The 23,860-nt window shown below is 34.9% G+C and overlaps 1 protein-coding gene across 1 annotated transcript in view; it reads left to right on the top strand.

Annotated features, from left to right (window-relative positions):
* LOC109046307 (glutamate receptor 2-like) overlaps window positions 1–23,494 on the top strand; it is a 31,512-nt gene extending 8,018 nt beyond the window's left edge. Inside the window, 15 exon segments of the mRNA XM_042770194.1 lie at window positions 6,512–6,751; window positions 11,539–11,735; window positions 12,917–12,970; window positions 13,074–13,232; window positions 13,926–14,093; window positions 14,313–14,417; window positions 14,519–14,626; window positions 14,732–14,938; window positions 15,052–15,419; window positions 15,938–16,136; window positions 16,429–16,676; window positions 18,417–18,531; window positions 20,277–20,406; window positions 20,409–20,525; window positions 21,691–23,494. Coding sequence (XP_042626128.1) covers window positions 6,512–6,751; window positions 11,539–11,735; window positions 12,917–12,970; window positions 13,074–13,232; window positions 13,926–14,093; window positions 14,313–14,417; window positions 14,519–14,626; window positions 14,732–14,938; window positions 15,052–15,419; window positions 15,938–16,136; window positions 16,429–16,676; window positions 18,417–18,531; window positions 20,277–20,406; window positions 20,409–20,521 — 2,411 coding nt within the window. The 3' untranslated portion in view covers window positions 20,522–20,525; window positions 21,691–23,494.
* Window positions 23,495–23,860: the final 366 nt, after the last annotated feature.

Raw genomic sequence — 23,860 nt, 5'->3', positions numbered from 1 at the left:
AACTTCAACACACAAACATACGCATACACACAGGAAAGATACACACTCTATTTGATGGTCACCATGGAGATGCTGGGTTCCTTTAAAGGGTTGCATTTACATAATGGAAATTGCATCTATCACTGTTGCCCTGCTGTAATCCATATAAAGTGTTCATGACTGAAATTAAATATGATTAATCATAGTGGTTGCTCTCAGTTTGTGGTTAGAGTGTGCATGTTTGAACAGGAATTCTCAGAAGTGAATTCAGAACAGTGTTTGAAAGTCTGAAAGCTTTTCTGGTATTTATGCTGACTGCATTATTATAACTTCCACCCAAAGTGCTTTCGGTTTTTCAATCTACACAATTACATTATTTTAAGCTCATGTCGTAATTGATGACAGTATGATATATTTAAAACTAGCATACATTTTTTAATTAATTCATGCTTTATTAGTCTATTCCCTCTGTTCTTCAAGTTTGTTTCGCAGCCTTTCATTCAGCTTTCCCTCTCGCATGCTGTTGCTATGGTAACAGTAGGTCAATAATGAGCAAACATCAAGTCTCATGTGTTTATTATACTGGACTCTGACTCTGAGCTACTTACAGAACCTTATTAGATGCTGAGACACATCAGTGCACAGCACATTCTTCATCCAGCCATTTGCAGAATTTCCTCATTGCCTGTTTTTGTCACACGCACCTGTTCTGCATTCAGGCTTTTATTTGTGCCAGAATTCACTGATTGTGCACTCAGATCTGCTAAAATAAAACGATTACAAATCATTTTTGTTAACTGAAATAAAGCTGAAATAAAATAAACATGAATTTTAGATTAAAAATGTAAATGTAAAAATGCCTAAAACTGAAACTGAAGTAAAAAAAAAATAAATTAAAGCTAAATTGAAATAAAATTATAAAAAAACTAATAAACAAAAATATTAATAAAATACAATAATACTATATAAGTAATACTAAAATAAAATTGATTTCCACATTCAACAAATTAATAAAATCTGGAATGTTATCAACCACTACAACATTTAAATGTAGTTTTTGCTGTAATATTGCTGGATCACTGATCCAGAAGAGTTATTTTTCTCATAAAGAAGAGAATCTAATTTAAGAATAGATTTTTTTTTTCCCAGCCTAAAGGTTGTACTTCCACATCAATGTTTTATAAACTTTACAAGTTTAATAAAAGCATAATGATTTCTTTCTCACAAAAATGTTCCATATTTCAAATTGTCCCGAGGTGATTAAGTAGATTTGTGTAATTTTTACACCACTGGTGTCACCAAATGGAAGTGGGGAAAAAATGAGAGGGGAGACCATTTTCAGTCAGGTTTCTGAAACACTCCTTTTGTCTGCTATTGGCTGAACACACAGGTAGCCCCGCCCCAAACAAACACTATTGGTTGAGCCAGTATTGCTGTATCAGACTGGTATAATCTATTTATTTATTTTTTTTCTCTCCATTGAGATAATTGAAATAGTTAATTTTTGGCATCAAAAATTGCATGCATCAAATAAAATTAATTTGTTAATTTCACAGAAAACATATTTTGAATCATAAAATCACTCTCCATTTCCAGAAATGTGTTTCATTTGAACTTTTGCCCCATGTGTTTAAAATCAGTTTTTTAGGTCAGGTCTCGCAGGTCAGGCTTTTGTCTAGTTTACCTCCCCCTATCTTTTCAGCATGCTTCTATCCGGTCTCTGTAAACAAGAGGGTTGCAGGGGACTGAGGCTCTCTGTGTTTCCATGGAGCAGCTGCAGGAAGAGACTGTGAGAACCACATCCACCCCACAATGCTCCTCTTAAACCAAAGGCAGGAATGTGTCCGCTCAGACATGTCTGCTCACATAAACTTGCTTTTATACACAGAGACCCATATGGACTTAAACACACACACACAATACCAGACCATAACAGCCAGAGCCTATTAAACCTGACCAAAACCAGCCATTTCAGCATTCACATCCTTAGCACATCATACTGTGAAAATGTCCTGCCAACCGTGAAAAGGGAACCACAATTCTGTTTGCTAACAGCACAAACCCTATGAAATATTTTGGCAAGCAGAGATAAGGTGGCATGTGCAATACATTGCTATGTCCAACACATGAGAGGAGAAGGAACACTAGAAATTATCATGCTAACAAATCAACATTTAACTAGACTTACTGTGCACATTTTCAGTCAGTATAAACAAATAAATGAGAAAATGAATACAAACAACAAATTAGAAATGATAATGAGGTCTTATAAAGTATGTCTAATGCTTTTGTGCGGCATCTTTGCAATTTATTTGTGTAAACGAGTGATTTGTGCTTATATGTTTATTATATTCCACAATATTGTGCCAATTTTCGCTTTAGTTAATATAATTATTTAATCAAAGGTGAGTGAAAATGATGTGTAAATAGTGCATTCAATAATATAATGTATACTAAAATGTACTTAGCCAGCTTACAAGTCCATGAAGAAACTTGATTGCAGGTCAAGGAAATGGAAGCCCTATAGAACAGAATGTGTCAGATGCAAGAAAATAAGGCCAATTAATGAGGACAGCTAAATATACCACTACAGGCGTTCTGCTCTCTCGCTTTCTCATCTCACTGTGTCTCTCTGAAGGTTACCTTGCTTTCATTACAGCAGGACACATTTAATATCAGCACTATGATCAGGCCCAGTGAGCCCACACAGAGCTTTATCTAGGGTTTGGACCATCGTAAACTTCATAGAAGAAACACTAATTTCTGTGACCAAGGCTAAACTACAAAAATGTAAAAATTCTGTCATCTATCTGTCCGTCCGTCCGTCTATCTGTCCGTCTGTCTGCATTGAAGCAGAATTTATTTGTTCATTTATTTATGTATGTATTTCTGTGCGTAAGTTAGCCTAGTTGTGAGGTAAAGGGGCACTAAGTTAAAACTACATCTTTTTATTTTTTATTGCACTGTTTTTTAGTTGAAATCGAATCTATGTATAAACTAAATATATACAGACACTTCTGACTATGACTAATGGTTAGAATAAAACAGAAGATTGATTGAATAATTCCATTAATAAGCTCATGTTTTACCTGACAAATGTAAATTATTTAGACATTCTCTATATGATAATGTTTACATTTATACTCACTTTAAGAAAGAGAACATGATTGATGTTATTTTCAAATACAGTTTCTGAATAATATTTATGTATAAAAATACTTTACCATACATTACCATATTTCATGATTAAGTATAGTATTTTAGTGGAAACATTTTTACCATAAGTTATGTGAGGCAAAATAAGTTAGAAGCAAATAAGAATAAACAAAACTGAAATTAACAGCATTTCAACACAGCCTCTGCTTACAAATTTGAAGGCTATTGGTTTTTTGAGCTTATGACCATAGCTTCATTCTGCCTGATGAACAAATGGTGCAACCAAAGTGTTTGTTACAAAATAGCCGGTAGTTATAAAGCCTCTAGTGTGGATTTTACAGTCCAGTTTACGAACCTCTGAATTTTTGGTGCAACCCTACCCTGGACACTATGAATTATCTGAGTATGAGTTTGGAACAAATGGTTCCTTTAGACCTGGTACAGAAAATCGTGACCTAATACTTATTCCTTGGCAGAATTAAATTAAAATAATTTCCATCCAAACCATGTATTCTGTGTTCTTTCACATTGTATTTTTCCGTTAACTCGTTGTCTTTTACTCTAGAGATCTGAATTGCACTTACAGTAAGAGAAGCAAAGTTTAAAGACAGAAGGCATACAGATAAATCCTTTAAGAGAGATCAGTCTTTATTTTGTTTCTTTGATTAAATGCAAAAGTAATAATGACAAGAAATAAAATAAATAAGCAGTGCTCAGAAGAGTTAGCTATTAATAGCATGAAGTAATTTATCCACACACTCCACTTGTTAGGGTTGTTTCTGTATGCTAATGACTCTATGCCAGTGAAAAGCAGTCATATGTGACAGTGTCATTAATGACTTCTTGAGTCTCATTCGCTCTCGGTATATGATGGTGGCCTTGCTCTTGATTAAAAGACTTTAATAAGACGTACATCTACTGTTCTTTCACACTTGACTAACTGGCCCATACAAACATTTAAGTCTCAAGTTTCATTACATAGCGCACATACTGAGATATGGGTTGCATAGGGGATTCTTTAATTATAGAGGCACCATGAACACTTAAAATAGCCATCTCATATGGAATACTTTGGCACTGATAGCTAAACAACTTCTTTTACAACAATGATATATTTCAGTTAATAACTGTACATATTTCTGCTATTTTCTCCACTTCTCTGCTAGAGATGTGTTCTAAGTTTACTTCTCATTTCAAATATATATTTTTATATTATTATACTGTATAATATTTTCAAATATGTATATTAAATGTAATTATATATATATATATATATATATATATATATATATATATATATATATTTATTATTTTTATATTTGTTCTCTAGGACTTTTGGTCATGACAGCAACATTGAGGACAGTGATACTTGAAAAAATGGTAAACATATTGGAAATAGCAAATGCACTGAAAATATAATTTACTAAGTTCTTAGGAAAAAGTGCAAAGTTGGACATCTCTGGTTTTAATATACATTTGTAATTAAGAGACATAATTTTGAGACTATTACAATCTGCCCTTTAAAACTAGAATATTTGCATTTTTTCTTTCAATTCATACTAGGGAACAGAACAGTTCCCCTAATCGAAGAATCACTCAGAATGTATTGAGGTCGACTGCAAGCAATAACTGGCAGCAATAAAAAGAAACAGTCCCATTATTTTTATACAGTAATAACCTGAGGAAAGGTGCATTTTTATCTGTACCTGCCATCCTTTCTCACCTATTTTGTTGTAATACAGCTGGTAATTTAAAAAAAAAAATGCATTCATGGAGTTCATGTGGTATATGGGTATATTAAAAGAATATCTTGTGGATGACATTGGCATTGAATTTCTAAAAGTTTGCTGTGTATGCTTGTATCAGCATTGGCGCATTGGCCAAGATAGCAACCTAATGTAAAATGCCAGAATTTGTTGATTCATCAACTATTTACCAGATGACCTGCCCTGACCCATCAAATGACCTGACCTCTTCTTGCCAATCTGAGTGCTAGATCAATGCAAATGTTGAAACTGGTTAGAGATAAGGATGTTTAATGTTTATAAATGGTTTAAACTATGTTGCTTGACCTAGTTTATTTGACCACTAGTGCTGGGCAACATACTCATTAAGGACAGGTTTAAGAGCAGCTGCGTACTTTTGCTTTATGATCTGTCAAATGCCTTGGAGAAGCTTCCGTTGTATGAAATGTATACATGGAGTTGACAGGCTGAAAGGTGTCTTGGGAAATAGTGACAGTCCGGGTTGGGGGTGGTAGCGAAAATAGAGCCGTTGTCATGGATGGAGGAAAAAAATTCCAGAGGCTCAGAACCAGATGGTCACTGATATAGAGGTGGCCCAGTTACAGTATGTTGTACCATCTCAGGAACATGAGGACACACTGTACTTACAGTCTTTTGCACCTATGTTTGTCTTGGTGTGATTTATGAGGATGCACAGTAACACAAAGACTCATTAGGTGCCAGCAAACATCCCTTATTAGTAATACTGTTGCTCTTGCTCATATACTCCTGAGGCTGTGACCAGACAACAGGACCGAGATAGCAGTGATAAGAAAAAAGAAAAAGAAAATGAATGCTACCGTCTATTTTTTTTCCATGGGATTTTAATTCACTCATTTAACTCCGATCAATTATAAAGTCATAATTTGGTCAGCAAGTCTTCCTAACTAAAAGGCCTTGAGTTGATTACACTGATTGCGATGTGTCTTTCATCAATAAAGTTGATTATGCCATTCCTCAGTAATAATCTTCATCTTTTACTTCTGCTGACTTCACATTATATTGGAACAAAGAAGTTTACAGTATTTTAAAGTAGAATTACTTTCATCATCCCATTAGTCAACATTGAAAAAAATAGTGGATCAAACTAGATTGTAATTATCTATAATGTATCTAAATCTTCATGATTAAAAATACGTCTAGTGACTCTTTCAGGTTTTTGGTAATTAAAATAATATAATATAATAGTGCAATTTAAAAATGTATAATTTCATGTATGGAGTCATATACCTGAATGCTTGTTTCAATTTATTTTATTTTACTATTAGATATTGCATTTTTGTTTGTGCCATGTTTTAATTTTTTTTTCATAAGTATTATTTTGAGATCAAACAATAATGTAATAATGAACTGCATTGCTGTTAATGAAAGATTGATGCTAACTCTTGTGCTATTATAGTTTTTTTCCTAATCAAATTTCCCATAATTCTTGAAAACACTTCACCCGATAAGCATCACTTTGTAATGACCTTTTCCAGAAATCTTGAAGAAAAAGGGAAGACTTTTTACCAATGAGATTCTAAAGTTTATGCAAGACTCTCATAATGTGTTACTTTTCTATCAGATTCTGATCGATTCTCTTTTTTTTTCAGTCTGTTCTCAGTTCTCAAGAGGAGTTTATGCTATTTTTGGATTTTATGACAAAAAGTCTGTGAACACAATTACGTCGTTCTGCGGGACACTTCACGTCTCTTTCATCACACCAAGCTTTCCCTTGGATGGAAATCAGCAGTTTATCATTCAGATGCGACCAGACATCAAAGGACCTCTCCTGAGTCTCATTGAATACTACAAATGGGACAAGTTTGCCTACCTTTACGACAGTGACCGAGGTAAGGTACTGGACTGCATTATTCAACACCATACGAACATGACGTGTGTGGGCTGAGGAGAAATGACAAATTTACTTTTAAATAGGATTCAATTTGTGTTTTGCCAGTGGGGTGGCTTTCAGGCACATCAGCTGGTTTGTCGTTTAGCCCAAATGATCATGATTTTGGATGAAGGCATTTCTTTAGCATTTTAAAATAAATATGAGTAAAGTGCCTCATCACTTCTGTGTATTTAAAAGGGGTACATGGGGCTGATTCAGCATGGGGCGTCGTTAAAAGGCACAGGGCCTGGGACAGTATTATAACTCACACAGTAGTATGATGCGATATAAAAGCAACTGACAATATTTGATGGTGCAGATAGGATTATGGCTATTGTATTTAGAATATTCATTTTTATGGATATTAGTCTGTCAAAAAAGGCATATCTATAATAAAACACAGGTTTATTTTGCACCTTGAGCTGGAGTGAGACAGCACAATTAAAGGTTCATTTTGTTTTTGTTGGCCTTTGTTTCTCAGCTTTCTATTTGTCTCAAGCTTGTCTGTCTCTCTCACTCTCCATTTTTTCATTCTCCCTTTCTGTCTCACTCATTTCCCTCTAAGTCACTCTCCAATTCTCGCTTTCTTTGATTGTTGTGGAGGTTGAGAGCTGTGTGGCACAAATAAGAATAGCTGATGTGAGTCTCTAAGGACTGTGGTGTCATTAATGTCTGTAATGGTGATGTTTTATTAACTGATTTTGCTACTTTTAACTTTCCTGTGATGAAGATCGGTATGCACACAATGTGTCATTTATCATTTATGAATATTAATAATGCATACATAACCCTGTGCACCCTCCCCCAAAAAAATAAATAAATATTTTTTTGTGTGTGCATTTGCATGTATGCTTTTGTGACTGTTTGCTTTTGTTGCGGGCTGAATCTGCATTATTTATTTCAGACTCGTGTGGTGGTGTATGTGGGATGAAATATGCACCTTGACTCACACGTTTACATCACTTGTCATACTAATTAGGTCGATCGACGCTGCATTCCCATGGCAACCACTGTGCTCAGTGTGTTATTAATGTGTCAGTGTTACTGTGTGAGAGCAGCAGCACAGCGCCTGTGGTCATGTTGCATTCCACTGGATTCGGACATAAAATATTCCTCCAGTCCTCCATTTGTGCAAATAACGCAGAAGATTGAGGGTACATAATAGGATGTGTGCTGCATCTTATAGGATACATAATATATATTTTCAGATGGTTTACATGTTGTGGCATGTGAAATACAGTGAGAAGAGGAGAACATAGAACATAATTTTCCAAGTTTAAAGTCAATTAAAATCACTTTTATTTCTATAGCGCTTTTATGCATTGCAGACAACAGTGTCATTAGCTTATATGTGCAATATACAGTACCACTCAAAAATGTAGGGTCTGTAATATTTTTGTTGTTGTTTTTGAAAGTTTCTTATGCTAACCAAGGCTGTATTTATTTAAAAACACAATAATAAGAGTAATATTGTGAAATATCATTACAATTTAAAATAACTATTTTTTTTTTTTTTGAAAATGAAATTTATTTCTGTGATGCAAAGCTGAATTTTCAGCAGTCATTACTCCAGTCTTCAGTGTCACATGATCCTTCAGAAAATATTCAGATATGCTGATTAGGTGTTCTAGAAACATTTATTATATTTCAACCGTGAGGCATTATTTATATTTTCAATCTTAGGATTTGATTTTCGATAGATATATATATATATATATATATATATATATATATATATATATATATATATATATATATATATATATATATATATATACACTATCGTTATATATACACTATGTTGTTAGGTCGTTTTTTTTTAAAGAAATAACAGCATTCATTTGAAATAGAAATCTTAATAAATGTCTTTTCTGTCACTTCAAATTATTTCTTTATTAAAAAAAAAACAAACTATCAAATCAAACTTGAACTTCCATTAAGTCCATCACACGCCACTGCATTTTTTTTTGGCCTGGATAACCTTCACAGAAAGATACACACTTGTTGCAGCATCAAATATCTTGGGCATGTTGTAGTAAAGAAATGGCTGATGGGTTAATAAAGAGTTTATTCAACCCTGATATTGAGCACTTTAGCAGGAAACAAATGCATAATTTATAGTCCGAGAAAAGCTTTTATTTTTAAAACACAGAGTGTGGAAATGAAGTGACTGGTGGCCACGGTGGTAGTCGTTGTGCTTGTATAAATTATGTGAAGGTTCCAGTTTAGAGTTTTGCTCAGTGGTGTGGATGTGGAGACATGATGGATTCTTATAGCATGTTGGTTGCTTTCTGCATGACAGTTGATCTCTTTAGATACTTTCTACATCACTCACCTGACGGAAATGCCAGCATTGCTTTTGCACTTGATGCTGATGAGCTGTGAAGTGACTGTAGCTGAGGGTCATTTCTTCACCCTGCCTGCTGCTCATGTGGATCTGGCATGTTGCTGTCCGTGGTCCTGAAGTGCATGAGACAAGGGACCCAGAGCAACATTGACACACACACATACAGCCTCACAAATGCTCTCTCGTGCTTGTTAGGTGGTGTGTTGTCATCAGGGACAGGTGCATGACAAACAAAATAACAACAGACAAATATGCTTAAAACTGGAAAACATGCTAGAGCACCAGAATGCCTGTTTCAACAGGTCATTAAATGCAAACTTTGCCTGGATTGTGTGCTTCTTTTTTGTTTGAGCTTGAAGTGACGTGAAAGTGACGTGACATACAGCCAAGTATGGTAACCCATACTCGGAATTCGTGCTCTGCTTTTAACCCATCCAAAGTGCACACACACCTACAATTCCTGAATTGATTTGATTTGTGAGGCCCGAGACTTGAACTCACAACCCTTGGATTGCGAGTCCGACTCTCTAACCATTAGGCCACGACTTCCCCAGGATATTAAAGGATATTAAAGACAGTCACTGCTCCTTGTTTCCTTTTACTTTATCTTCTGTTATTGGTTTGCTTTGTTTTAAAGTGTCTTATATAATCAATAAAGGATTGACTGTGCACAAAGACTAATTCTCCCTCACTGTAAGACTCAACCATAACCTCTGCATAATTGGGCTGGCTAATTAAATCAGCCTAACACCTCTGACGATCTACAAAGATCCAGCTGTGTACTGCTTATAGAGAGACAATGAGATTATGTAATACAGCTGACATCACAGTTCAATGAGGGAGACCCCATACTGGGAAACAAATAAACAGATATTGAACCACAACCACTATTCACTAAGGTTTCATTCATGCTTATGTAACAAGATTAGGGAGCGCTGATGTAAAATAATATAATACATGCTACAAATACACTACTGTTTATAAGTTTGCGCTCAGTAAGATTTTTATTTATTTATTTTTTTAATTAGCATCAATGCAAATTATTAATGAAAATCGACAGTAAAAGTATAATGTCAAAAAAAAAATGCAGAAATTTCTATTCATCTCAGAATCTTGGGGGAAAAAGTATCACAGTTTGCCCCCCAAAAAAACAGTTGGCCCAAAAAAAAAAAAGCAGTTTTCAACACTAGGCAGCAAATCGGCATATTAGAATGATTTCTGGAGTGGAATTTAATTAAAAAAGAAAACAGTTATTTTAAATTGTAACAATATTTCACAATATTAAGTTGTTGTTGTTTTTTTCCCCAGTATTTTTGATCAAATAAATGCAACCCTGTTTAGCATAAGAGACTTATTTCAAAACCATAAAAATATTACAGACCCACACTTTTAAATGGTAGTGTAGATGTCAAATGCATTATTATGATTGCTGTTGTTGTTATTTTGTTTGTTGTTGTTGTTTTCATTTTGCCCAAGTAAGTGTTACAATGTTAAATCATTTTTAAATATCTAATGCAATTGATAGCAAATCAAATAAATTCCTTATGAGTCTGGATTTGCCTGAATTTAATTGGTTAAATCTTCAGCTTCTATGTCACCCATCAGGCGTTCCTAGATTCAGAAGTGATTTTGGAGTGTCCTGGAAAAATGATGAGCAGAAGTGCTATTATCTCATTTGCTTCTTAGGTTTTAAGTGACCCACATCAGGATTTCCTAGATTCAGAAGTGATTTTGGAGTGTGTTGGAGTCAGTGCTATCATGTAATTTGTTAGCCCTCACTAACGAGTTTTTAATCACTTATCTCTAAGAATAGCTGTAAGCCTTGATCCTCATGTCTCTAAGCTGCACATTTAACAAAGGTTAAACACGGGAGCCCACTGTGCCTCGCACTCCCAGAGATTTTACCCAGGATTAATGTACTTGGCTGAAACACGACACAATGGTTTCATATTCTTAAAAATCAAATACACATATCAAGCATACAAACACTCACTCACACTGACTATTTATAAACAAGTGCTGTAGCTGTTATGCCGTCACGCTTAATCGATTGTTTTAGTTGTTTACCTCCCCTGTGACTGACAGAAATTAAAATGCCAATTTTACAGCCTTATTATCTGTAACACATCCGTGGTGTATTATTAAGGATGTAACTGGCAACCAGTGCTTCAAAATTATTTGCATCATGCAAAGAAATGGAAACAATTACATGAGAATAACATATGATGAGTTGCTTAGCTTAAACAATCCAAAAGGTGAAGCATCTGAAATGTTGCATATTTCTTTGCAGAGGTAACTTTATTAAAACTATTTTTAAGCAGCCTAGTTTGACCTTTGTAGCTTTTATTGCTTCCTAGTATCTTCCAAAATCCTAATCTGTTCCTCTTCTTTATAATCAGGACTTACCACACTGCAAGTTGTGCTGGACACAGCAGCAGAGAAGAAATGGCAAGTGACTGCCATCAACGTGGGCAACATGAAGGATGAGAGAAAGGATGAAGCATATCGCTCACTCTTTCAGGACCTAGAAAACAAGAAGGAGCGGAGAGTCATCCTTGACTGTGAACAGGACAAAGTTAAAGATATCATGGAACAGGTATACAAATCAATATGCACATACACTGAATCATTCTGATGTAATCGTCATTATGACATTGTCACCTTAGCCTGCAGTTTTCCGCTCCAAAAATGTGCTCCTCACATGTGCTAGTTTAGCTGCATTTGTATTTAAGTCATTGTCATTTGTATGGGTGCTGAAGTAATGCAAATATTGCATGCAAACATGCGAAGCATAGCAAAACAAATACATTAGCATTTAATAGTTGGGGTCAGCAAGATGCTTTTTTGTTCTTTAACTTCTTTAACTCATAAGCAACATATATAGTTACAAAAGATTTATATTCCAAATAAATGTTGTTCTTTTGAACTTTCTAGTCATCAAATATTTCTGAAAAAAAAGCAGCACAACTTTTTTTCAACATTGATAATTAGAAATGTTTATTGAGCAGCAAAGCTTAATATTATAACGATTTCTGAAGGATTTTGTGAAAACTGAAGACTGAAATAATGACTGCCAAAAAAATTCAGAATTTCATCACATAATAAATTACATTTTAAAATGAATTAAAATAGACAACAGTTATTTTAAATTGTAAAAACATTTCCCAATATTTATAGTATTTTATTTATAATATAATATTTTTGATTAAATAAATGCAACCTTGGTGAGCATAAGAGACTTATAGACCCCAAACTTTCAAACAGTAATGTAAAGAATAAGAAAGTGACAATCAAAAAGTATTTTTTTGTCTTCATATAAATTTAGTCTACATAATACTTATAAAAATAATAATTAAAGCAACTGAGTACATTTTAAGAGCACCATAACTATGAATCAATAATTAGCCGGCACAAACTAGATTAGACGGCATTAGCGGGCAGAAAAGTCCTCATGAGATGGGTTTTACATTCACACTCGCTGCACCCTCAGGGAGGATATATTGATTTGTATTTAAGTCCTACAGAAGTGTGTTTAACAAGCCGCCAGAATAAATGCATCTGATCTGGACTCCATAATATAGCTTTATCTACACACACTTGCACATACACATCACAAGTACCTTGCTGTCAGAGCACAAACCTCTCAAGCTGCTTTTATTTCAGTCCATCTCTCTGTCTGACATTGTGGAGCACAACATATTTTCTTGTCATTATCTGAAATATATTTCATTTATTTTTATTTCATTGATTTGATGAGCTTCATTATTCTCTTTGCAGGTCATAACTATTGGCAGGCATGTGAAAGGATATCACTACATCATAGCAAACCTGGTAAATAATCTAAAATGTAACACTACCAAAGAAAAACATGACTTTTTGAAAATGTAACAAGCAAAAATGCTGAAAAAACCATATCACATTTTTTTTTCTTCAGGGTTTTGTGGATGGAGATCTTTCAAAAATCCAATACGGTGGAGCCAATGTGTCAGGCTTTCAGATTGTGGATTTCGAGGACCCCCTGGTATCTAAATTTGACCAGCGCTGGGAAGCCCTGGAGGAAAAAGAATATCCTGGAGCAGACAGCAAGATACGGGTGAGATCTCTCTCTCTCTCTCTGTCTGTGTGTGTGTGTGTGTGTGTGTGTGTGTGTGTGTGTGTGTTTGTGTGTGTGTGTATGTGTATGTGTGACTGTCCCTTTTACAGTTTAAGACAGCTTCACTAAATATGATTAAAAGAGATGTTCAGGTAATTGCTACATGAACATAAAACCTCTTCATTTAAATGCCTGTATAGTTCAGGCCATTTGCAGGACAAGCTTGTTAGTCATTTTCTACTCCAGATAAAATGTAGTCTCATCTGTCTTCTCGCCAATTTATGAAGACTAAGTAGGTGCTTAATTTCCTGGGACTGAAATCAAGTGTTTCATTCTTACATTACCACCGAATCCTGAAAATGTGTCATTTAGAATTGAGAACGCCTTTCAAATTACAATGTATGAATTGAACATACATTGAGGTAGCAAACAAATTCAAATGTAATGAAATTCATATAACTGCTGTTATTCTTTCCAGAGACAGCTTTACCAAATAAATGTGAACATGGCTTTCCTATATGTGTATTTAATGTATATATTATGATCTAATATAATTTTTATGAATTGATGACAGTAATCCTGGAAAGAACATTACATCTAGAAATACTATATCACCTACAGTACAAGTATTTCTCTTATTTTCTTCTCCAACCCCGTTAACTAATTCTTCCCTGTCTCTCTCTCTGTATCCAGTACACTTCAGCACTGACGTATGATGCAGTTCAGGTGATGACTGAGGCCTTCCGTTACCTGCACAAACAGCGAATTGACATCTCCCGTAGAGCTAACAATGGAGACTGTCTGGCCAATCCTGCTGTACCATGGGCACAAGGGGTGGAGATAGAGCGTGCTCTAAAACAGGTGACAAGTCATTGTGCCAACCTGCCCCATGAGTACAACCAAATGTATATAACTGTATAGTTTATATTGGGTTGTTAAAGTGTTTGTAAAATAAAATCTTAGTTTAAATAAGAGTTCTGAATCCCAGATCGTCACTTTTGGAGGCCACTTTAGATATTTAAGAGAAGAAACAATTACTCAAAAGTGACTTTCCTTTCTTGTCATATACTTTTCACGCAGGTGAGAGTTGACGGTCTCACTGGTAACATTCAGTTTGATCAGTATGGAAAGAGGGTCAATTACACCGTCAATGTCATGGAACTGAAAAGCAATGGACCAGTTAAGGTAAGGCTTTGTTCTAAGAAAAGTGTATAGAAAGGAAAGCATCATTTATTATTTCACGTCATAAGTGTTACAGGTTACTCACAAATGCCATTCTTTTTCAGATTGGCTATTGGAATGAAGTTGATAAAATGGTTGTGACAAAGTCTGATCTCTTCCCAAATGATACAATGGGGCTGGAAAACAAGACTGTGATTGTCACCACTATTCTAGTAAGTCTCATTTGTGGTCATCCATACTAAATGCTGTAGCGTTGAAATATGTGCTCTGTAGTCAAGCACAATTCTTTGACAGTGTGTTCCCTGTTGTCTTTTCAGGAAGCGCCGTATGTAATGCTAAAGAAGAATGCTGACCTTTTTGTGGATAATGAAAGATATGAGGGGTACTGTGTGGACTTGGCAGCTGAAATAGCAAAACACTGTGGATTTAAATATCAGCTGAAAATAGTTGGAGATGGCAAATATGGAGCCAGAGATGCAGAGACGAAGATCTGGAATGGAATGGTTGGAGAGTTGGTTTATGGGGTAAGAAAGTTGGGCGTAATTGATAAGTAGTTTCTGTTGGTCTGAAAAGTAGACTTAACTATTAACATCAACATTTCCTATGATCAATAAACGTGAAATCTCTTTGATTTTAGAAAGCTGACATAGCAGTGGCTCCACTGACTATCACTTTAGTCAGAGAAGAAGTCATTGACTTCTCAAAGCCATTCATGAGTTTGGGCATCTCCATCATGATCAAGAAGCCTCAGAAATCTAAGCCTGGTGTTTTCTCATTCCTGGACCCTCTGGCCTATGAGATCTGGATGTGTATCGTGTTTGCCTACATCGGTGTAAGCGTGGTGCTTTTCCTGGTCAGTCGTTTCAGTCCATATGAGTGGCACACAGAGGAATATGAGGATGGCCAGATACAGACCAACGAGTCAACCAACGAGTTTGGGATTTTCAACAGCCTTTGGTTCTCTCTTGGAGCTTTTATGAGACAAGGCTGTGATATTTCACCAAGGTTTGTTCTTGATATTCAAACCTCTTTATATCTCTGCATGCAGTTTCTTTAAGACATGCTGGTTTTAAAAAATCAAATGCATTTTTGTAGTCACTTCTCCTTAAGATTACTTGGTCCTTGATTGTCTTGGTCAAAAGATATTATTGAATTAAGATGCAATTTTTAGCTATATCTATGCTGAAATAATAAATATACTACACTAAAATAAACTTAAGATGAAATATTACATATTTAGATGTTTGTAATTCATTATGCATGATAGTCTCATCTAAGCAGGTGAAGAAAATTATGCCTAGCAGCAATTTTCACAAATACCTTAAAATCATTAGTGAAGCATCTGTTCAGACTTCATGTTGACTTCAAAGTCCTTAGTCACCAACTTGTTGATGTCACAGTTTCAGCAATACAATGACGCTGCATGTCAGATTTACACTGAACATATTTTGCTTTTATTATAGTCTTTTTAACTGTGATCATGCTGTCATGTCTAATGATTCCCATTGGATATTTTTCATCAGGTCTCTTTCTGGCCGCATAGTTGGAGGAGTCTGGTGGTTTTTCACCCTGATCATAATTTCATCCTACACGGCTAACTTGGCTGCCTTCCTAACAGTGGAGAGGATGGTGTCTCCAATTGAGAGTGCAGAGGACTTAGCAAAGCAATCAGAGATTGCTTATGGAACTTTAGATTCTGGTTCAACAAAAGAGTTTTTCAGGGTAAGAGCCATTTTCTCTCTGTAATTCCTAATCCATATGTCAACTTTTTCTTTAATTTTGCAATTGCAATTTGGTTTTTACTATTATGTCAGTTTTAAACAGGACTGATGAAATAACTTATACTTTTGTTAAATGTTTTAGAGGCTAAAATAAGATGCTAAGCTAAATGCTAAATCCCAAGCTTCATTGCTGATTGTAGTCACAGTAAACTGAAAATACCTGTTTGGCTTAACCGTAGTTAGAGATTTTAAAGATTTTATATTAATCCAGACGTCTTTTTTTCCATTTCCAGCGTTCCAAAATCGCTCTTTTTGACAAAATGTGGACATATATGAAAAGTGCAGAGCCCTCTGTATTTGTTAAGACAACAGCAGAAGGTGTAATGCGGGTGAGGAAGTCCAAGGGGAAGTATGCATACCTCCTGGAGTCCACCATGAATGAGTACATCGAGCAGCGCAAACCCTGTGATACTATGAAGGTCGGAGGGAACCTGGACTCCAAAGGCTACGGCATCGCCACCCCAAAAGGATCCTCATTAAGGTGGGTGGAATAGTATAACAATGTGTCCAATGTTGTTATAGTATCCCACCTACCCTGATGTAGCTGTGCTCATGTGTCCTGGTTTGTATAAAAGAGATAGATGTGGTAGCGGATACATTAGAGCCAAATAAATAATTGATAAAAAAAAAAAAAAAAATAATCAGTAAAAAAAAAAAAAAGGAAATATTTAAAATATTTATAGTGCAGATTTTAAACATTAAAAAACCATTATATATTATTTATATCTACATTATTTATATCTACTTGTTATTTTATATACATTATATATTCAGATACCTCATTACTCTATATCTTACAGATATACATTATATTAGTACATTTGTTCATGCTTTAAATTCAAGTTTAACAGAATGCTAATCTATAGATTTATAGCTTTGAGATTGTCTTTTTCAAGTTTTGTCTTGTTTTTTGTCTTTTGAATGTTTCAAGGTTCTGTCTAATATCCTCTCCTATCATGTCTCTCATCTTTCTATATTCATGAATTATTGCTGTCTTTGCTTATTTCTAATAATGTGATTTCTGAAAATGTTTTTTTTTTTCTACCAAACCCTTGCAGTACACATTTTTCGTTAAAGAACATTAACAAAGATGTGCTTTGAACTTCCAATTTGGCTAATCAAACCAAATTTAGCCATATTCATGCAAGAGGTGGCACTGCTTGGGTTTACCAATGTTAATGAATGTATTGAAGATATGCTGATATTTGATTGAAATGTATTTCATTTTGCCATTTCTCAGCCTTATTAGAGACAGTTTTCATTTAGTGGGATTCAATTTCTCCTCCTCCTGTGAACAGAAACCAATCTGGGTAGATTTAGGAACTGGGTGGGTGGGCCTTAGCAGAAGATTGAATTATGTATGATGAAGATATAACCAGCTTTTATTGCTGTTCTTCTGTCCTTCTTCTAGTAATGTTACTTGCAGGCCACTGCTATTAGTTATGGATGTGAGTACTGCGTTAAACTTCTCTATTCACGGCACTCTGAGCCACTTTCCTCAGTTAAACTCACCTAAAAAAACGCTATTAGTCTTATGTTTTCTAACAGCTTCAAATTTTGAAAGGGAGGAGATATGATTTCTTCTTATTTGTTAAAATGCTGAAAAAGAGGAAAGCAATCATCAGGTTTGAAAGAGGACCATTGACAATTGCTAAGTTGGCTCACCCTGTCTTACAAGTTATGTTTTATCGTTTCAAAATGCGGTTAACCTCGCAGTACTAAAACTGAATGAACAAGGCCTGTTGGACAAATTGAAAAACAAATGGTGGTACGACAAGGGAGAGTGCGGCAGCGGGGGAGGTGATTCCAAGGTCAGCCCCAGAGAGCAAAGTGATGGGTAACTCAATGCAACACTCAAGTAAGCAGCAAAACAGCACAGGAACTGGAAGTCCAAAGGCAGACATTTTCTACAACACTGACAGGTTAAGCATTGCTAACCATTGCTAGATGACACACACATAAACAAAAACCCCAAATCTCTCTGATTGGTCATCGTGTGCAGCACACATCGCTGTTGCCCTTGCTGCTTACTTCAGGCGATACGTTAATGCACATTTGGCTCTGCAAAACTTGCATTTGCTTAGGCCAAATGGCGCATCAACGTCATAATCGCTATGGCAATAAAGAAAAGAGGAGAGAAAAGGTGAAATCTAAGAGAAAGTTGATGTAATAATAACATAAAATAACATTGATAATGTTATTTATGTTATTCCCCACGTGAAACGCCAGTAAACCTTGCAGTATTGAAACTCAGTGAGCAAGGCACCTTAGACAAGCTGAAAAACAAATGGTGGTACGATAAAGGTGAATGTGGATCCAAGGACTCTGGAAGTAAGGTTAGTCGCTGCAGGTTCTATGTGATCAAGCACACTTTTGATTAGTGGGAATTGCCCATATTTAAATAATAATGACTAAAAAAAAAAAAAAAAAGAACAATAATATTAAAAACTATTTTAGACAGATAATGCACAGACAAGCATGAGATGCCTTGGTGAGATTCTTTGACTAATGCCTGCAGAGCTACTAATATCTGTACCATCTACTGATAATTAAAAAGTAATGCATGCCACTTCAGTCATATGCACTTATTGTAATATCTGTAACACAATCAGTGGTCTCCTTCCAGCTTCTCAATCTGAGAATCACAGATCCTGCTATTACTTGCAGACCTGAGTTGTGCCAAGTATAGAATAGCAGTTCTCAGACATTCATATCCAGCACATAGAACAAAAGACTTCAGATTGTTCAAGAATGAACATGATTTCTCTCAGGTCATTTGTAGGACCATCTACAAGGGTGTCCAAGATTCTTAAAAGTCTTTGTTTCACTGTGTGTTAAGCTGTTTGGTTGTGTTTTGTTAATTGTCGTGTTGTGTTGGTGTACTTTGTTTTTATGCTTACTGAAATATTTATATGTACAGTATGTGAAACCTGTTACATCATGCTTTGCCATGTTTGCACTTTTATGATACAACAACAACAAAAAAATGTGCATATCCTTAACTTCATGGTCGTAACCATCACAGGTAATATTCAGATTAGAGGTTGATCAATTTAGGTATATTAATCAATACAGTTTTCTTAAAATTTTGAAAACTTTGGAACCTCAATTTATTGCTATTATTGGACAAACTTTTTTTTTTTTTTTCTGGTAACCATAAAATGATCCTTAATTAACAGTTTTTATTCAAGCCAAAAATATTAACCCAACTGCATACAATTATACAAATCAACAAAATACATTTTTAAAGGTTAAATTATTTATTAAAAGTGGTTAAATTGTTAATCAAATAATGAAATGTCTTTATTTAATAAATCTTTTTTTAAAAATTAAATTTTTGTATTATGAAAAAACAAAACAGGTTGATAGATCCTTAAGCTATTTTACAGTGCAAAAAAGTCTTTCACAAAAGTAAGCTCTGTATCTATGTGTTGTGTGTTTTATGTGTGGTCATTTTGTGCACAGTACAGTACACTAATATTTAGAAAAGAATATCTAAATGACAGCCCCATCCCCTGAAGACCTTATTGTAGGTGTGTTTTTGTGCCTTCTACCCACAATGCCTGTCATCTGCATCCCCGTGTCTAATGCTATGCCTTCCATCCTGATGCCTCTCTTGAGCATCCCTTTAAATGGTCCTGTAGGCTTTCTTACACAAGCGTAATTCATATCATAGCTAAGCATAGCACATTAACTCCTGCTATAATTGTGAATTCAACTAAGAAATAATATTTACTACAGCCATTAGCATGCGGGAATGTAAGAGCTGTGATTTTAAGCCACAATGTTGGTTTTGTATACAACTTTCAAGCAAACTTTCAAGTTAAAGGCTTTAGTAAATCCATCCCATTCAAGCAGAATTGTTAAATGCCCCCATTGCATTGCTTCAAGGGCACATTAACCAGCAGCGCATTCTACTTAGTACAGTTATTGTTTTAGCATTATTGTCCTGAGCTGTGCATTTGTATCCACAAAAACTGCCACTTAAATATACTGTTACTTATGCATAAAGTATGAATGCTTATTATTGAAATCCTGTACTTTCTCTGACCACTGACCCGTGTCTCGTATGCCTTTACAGGAGAAGACCAGTGCTCTTAGCCTGAGCAATGTGGCTGGGGTCTTCTACATCCTAGTGGGCGGCCTGGGCCTGGCCATGCTGGTGGCCTTGGTCGAGTTCTGTTACAAGTCCCGAGCCGAGGCCAAGCGCATGAGGTGGCAAAGAATGCACAGAATATTAATCCCACTTCCTCGCAGAATTCACAGAATTTTGCCACTTATAAGGAAGGGTACAACGTATATGGGATCGAAAGTGTAAAAATTTAAGGGGGTAGGATACGCGGCCGTCATTCCAGTCTGTCCCGTGCACGCTTCTTTTGGCTTCCATCTGTTCCATTCCTTGAATGTTCTATTGAATGAGGAGGTTTGGACCGTAAGCTGGATCGTATGTACTGGTGTTCCTAGTGAAAAAAACTTCCTCTCAGTCCACTGCACATATATTGGAGAGAAAAGTTTTTTGTACATCTCGTGTGATTTTGTTCTGTCAACCTCATTGTCATGTATGACTGTTGTTGAATCACCCATCTCTATGGAAGCTTGTATTTTGTCACAGAATGTTATTTATTTATTTTTTAAGGTAACTGTGACTATTTATCTCCCAATTCAGATTTTTTTCTGGCAATTCAGAGTTTATATGTCAGAAGTCAGAATTTCGAGATTTGAACTCTGAATTGCAAGAAAAATATCAGAATTGCAAGATATTAAGACCTAGAGGAAGAAAAGTCTCAAGTGTGAGAAGAGATTACAAGCTATTAAAAGGGGCGGTGGGGGGGATTGTGAATTGTGAAATGTAAACTTACAATTGTGAGAAAAAGTCAGAATTATGAGATTTAAACAAAATGTAAAATCATTATTCAGAGAAAATGTACAAATTTTGAAATGTAAATCTAAATTCAAAATCTAAAGCCAGAATTATGAGATTAAAACTTGGAATTGTGAGATATTAACTGAGATATAAAAAAAAAATCATAATTGTGACGTTAAGACCTAGTGGAAGTAAAGTCCAAACTGTGAGAACTTGAAATCACAAGAAAGAAAGAAAGAAAGAAAGAAAGAAAGAAACTGCAAGATGTATTAAGTTTAACTTGCAAAATTGAGATATAATCTTACAATTGTTAGAAAACGAGTCAGAATTGTGAGATAAAAAGTTGCAATTACCTAATTTATTTTCTATGACAGAAACAAGCTTCCATACCCATCTACCTCATTTCCTGCTTGCGATATAATTTTCTAAATGGTGTTTGCTCGTGACTTTGCTCCTCATTTTTGATGTTTTTCCACCACATCAAATTTACATGTGCATTTTCAACTAAACATTTTAAAAATAAGCTTGAAGCCAGTTTGTGAAATACACTCTAACTTTCTGTCATCTCTCTGTTTGGTTTGTGTGCGTGGATGTTTGTTTCTCTGTTCGTGTCTATGTGCGTGTGTTATAGGTGACCTTTTCGGACGCTATGAGGAGCAAAGCGAGACTGTCTATTACTGGGAGTACTGGTGAGAATGGACGTGTGATGAGTCCCGAGTTCCCCAAATCAGTACATGCGGTGCCCTTTGTTAGACCTGGTGTGGGAATGAACGTCAGTCTGACTGATCTCTCCTGATGGATAAGAACCTGCCGAGTGCCTTACACAATGGTTTTCAATAGATTGCGTTATATTCTCTCTCCTGTCGCTCTTTCCCCTATCTCTCACCTGAATGGAGGACAGAGGCCTCATTTGATGTCACAGAGACATAATCCTTCCTTGGCCCTTTATAACAAAAGATGCACTCTTCTATTGGAAATACGCCGACTGACACAAAGACACTCGCTTAGCGAGGTGATGACATCTACCCCCTGTAACGAACAAACTTGAAACTCATAGAAGCTCTGATCGGGAAAGAGAGAAGTTAATAAAGTCTGTCTGTTTTCATAGCTGATGCCGTTCCAATGTCTATTTCGGCTCAAGCACACTTTACCATTGTCTGCTTCAGGATGTGAAATGTCTTTTTAATAATAAAACAAACAAAAAATCTCTATGAAAAAGTATTTTTATGTATTTTCACAGAAATGGCTTTTAAATAAACCTGCTTACATACCAGTTAATTAAAGCTGTAAATCATAATCTCAACATACTTTTAAGAGCTTAGCTACTAGTTTCACATTTTAATGCCAAATATGTTGCTTATCTTGTAATTTATTAGTCCTCTTCTGATATATTCATTAACATTTTGCTGTTCATATGAAATATCTAGCAATGCTTGACATTTGAAATCTGTTTGAAAAGTGGGTGCCACAGTCATGTTCTCTTAATTTCATCAACTTGTTCGGTTTCAAGAATCTGTTTGTATTTTTTGTTTATCAAGAAAATCAGGGTAGCGGTTATAATATTAAAAAAGAAAAAGTGTTTACAATATGAACATTACAAAAAAAGGAAAATGTTAAAAAAAGTACCTATTGTATTATTGTTTATGTTTTGCTGTGAAAATAATAGAACCATACACATCAACAAAATGCTCTGTTAAAAATGCCAAATAATTAAGTGTGCCAAAATTACTGATAAATATAGTCATATATTAATCTGTCATCAATGTGAATGTACTCAATACATTCTGTAAGTTTTGTTACTAAATGTACAGTCGAATGGTATACACAGTGATCAATAATTTTCTATTTTATTTGTATTTTCTTTATAGAAATTTTAGCATTCAGACCACAATATGGATTTTTATTTATTTATTTATTTACATTTTCACTCTCCATCTTGAATTTGTTTTCCAAGCATCCAGGTTACTTTTTTTTTCATAAAAAATGCCATATTACAGGCCAAAACATCTATGCTTATTCTTCAGTATTTAAGAATCCATGAGAGAACAGTTTGTTTGATATTGATAATAGTTCACAGTTTATTATAATCACAGTTACTATGACTATTTCCTATAAAAATAATGGCAAATGTAATGGTTAACACTTGATACTGCAATAAGCCAAACAAAAATGTCCCTAAAAGTGAGAATACATTTGTAAACTCAGAAAATGATCACAATTATGTAAATTATTATTATTATTATTTGTCAAGTTTATTTCCATACTAGATTGGAAGACTGGTTAAGACTTTTGGTTTTGTCATGATATACTTAATATTAGTTGAACAAGGCCATGTAAATTTAAGGACCGCTCTCTCTACCATTTTGTAAATGAATGTGTGCCAACTTGTTTATTTTTTGGGATCCTTTCTAAATAAAATCTGACTAATAGTCTTATGTTTGACTGCAGTTTTCAATGACCAATGATTATAGCATACCACAGTTTCATATGACAGACAACTTCTTAGTCCTAAAAATATGTCTGGGCAGGAAGTGACAAAATATACTCTGCAGGAGTTTGAGATTGCAGAGCTTCATCTAGATGCCATTTTACAGAATATGTCAAGTCATCTAAGAAATGTGCTAATCATTTTGATCTTTTTGAAGTAAAAAGTAATTTTAGCATGATGATTCTTTTAAGTGTTTCCAGTAATCACTGACAAAATGACTCAATCAAACACACAATCAAGGATTTCAATCTTCCCAATAGATAATTCATGAAATGGTTTCCACTTATTCCTTGTTGTGTTGGGATGGATTGGA

The sequence above is a fragment of the Cyprinus carpio genome, chromosome A14 (genome assembly GCF_018340385.1).
Source record: "Cyprinus carpio isolate SPL01 chromosome A14, ASM1834038v1, whole genome shotgun sequence".
Lineage (NCBI taxonomy): Eukaryota > Metazoa > Chordata > Actinopteri > Cypriniformes > Cyprinidae > Cyprinus > Cyprinus carpio.
Note: the sequence above shows the minus strand (reverse complement) of the source record. Positions and strands in the feature narration are given on the sequence as shown.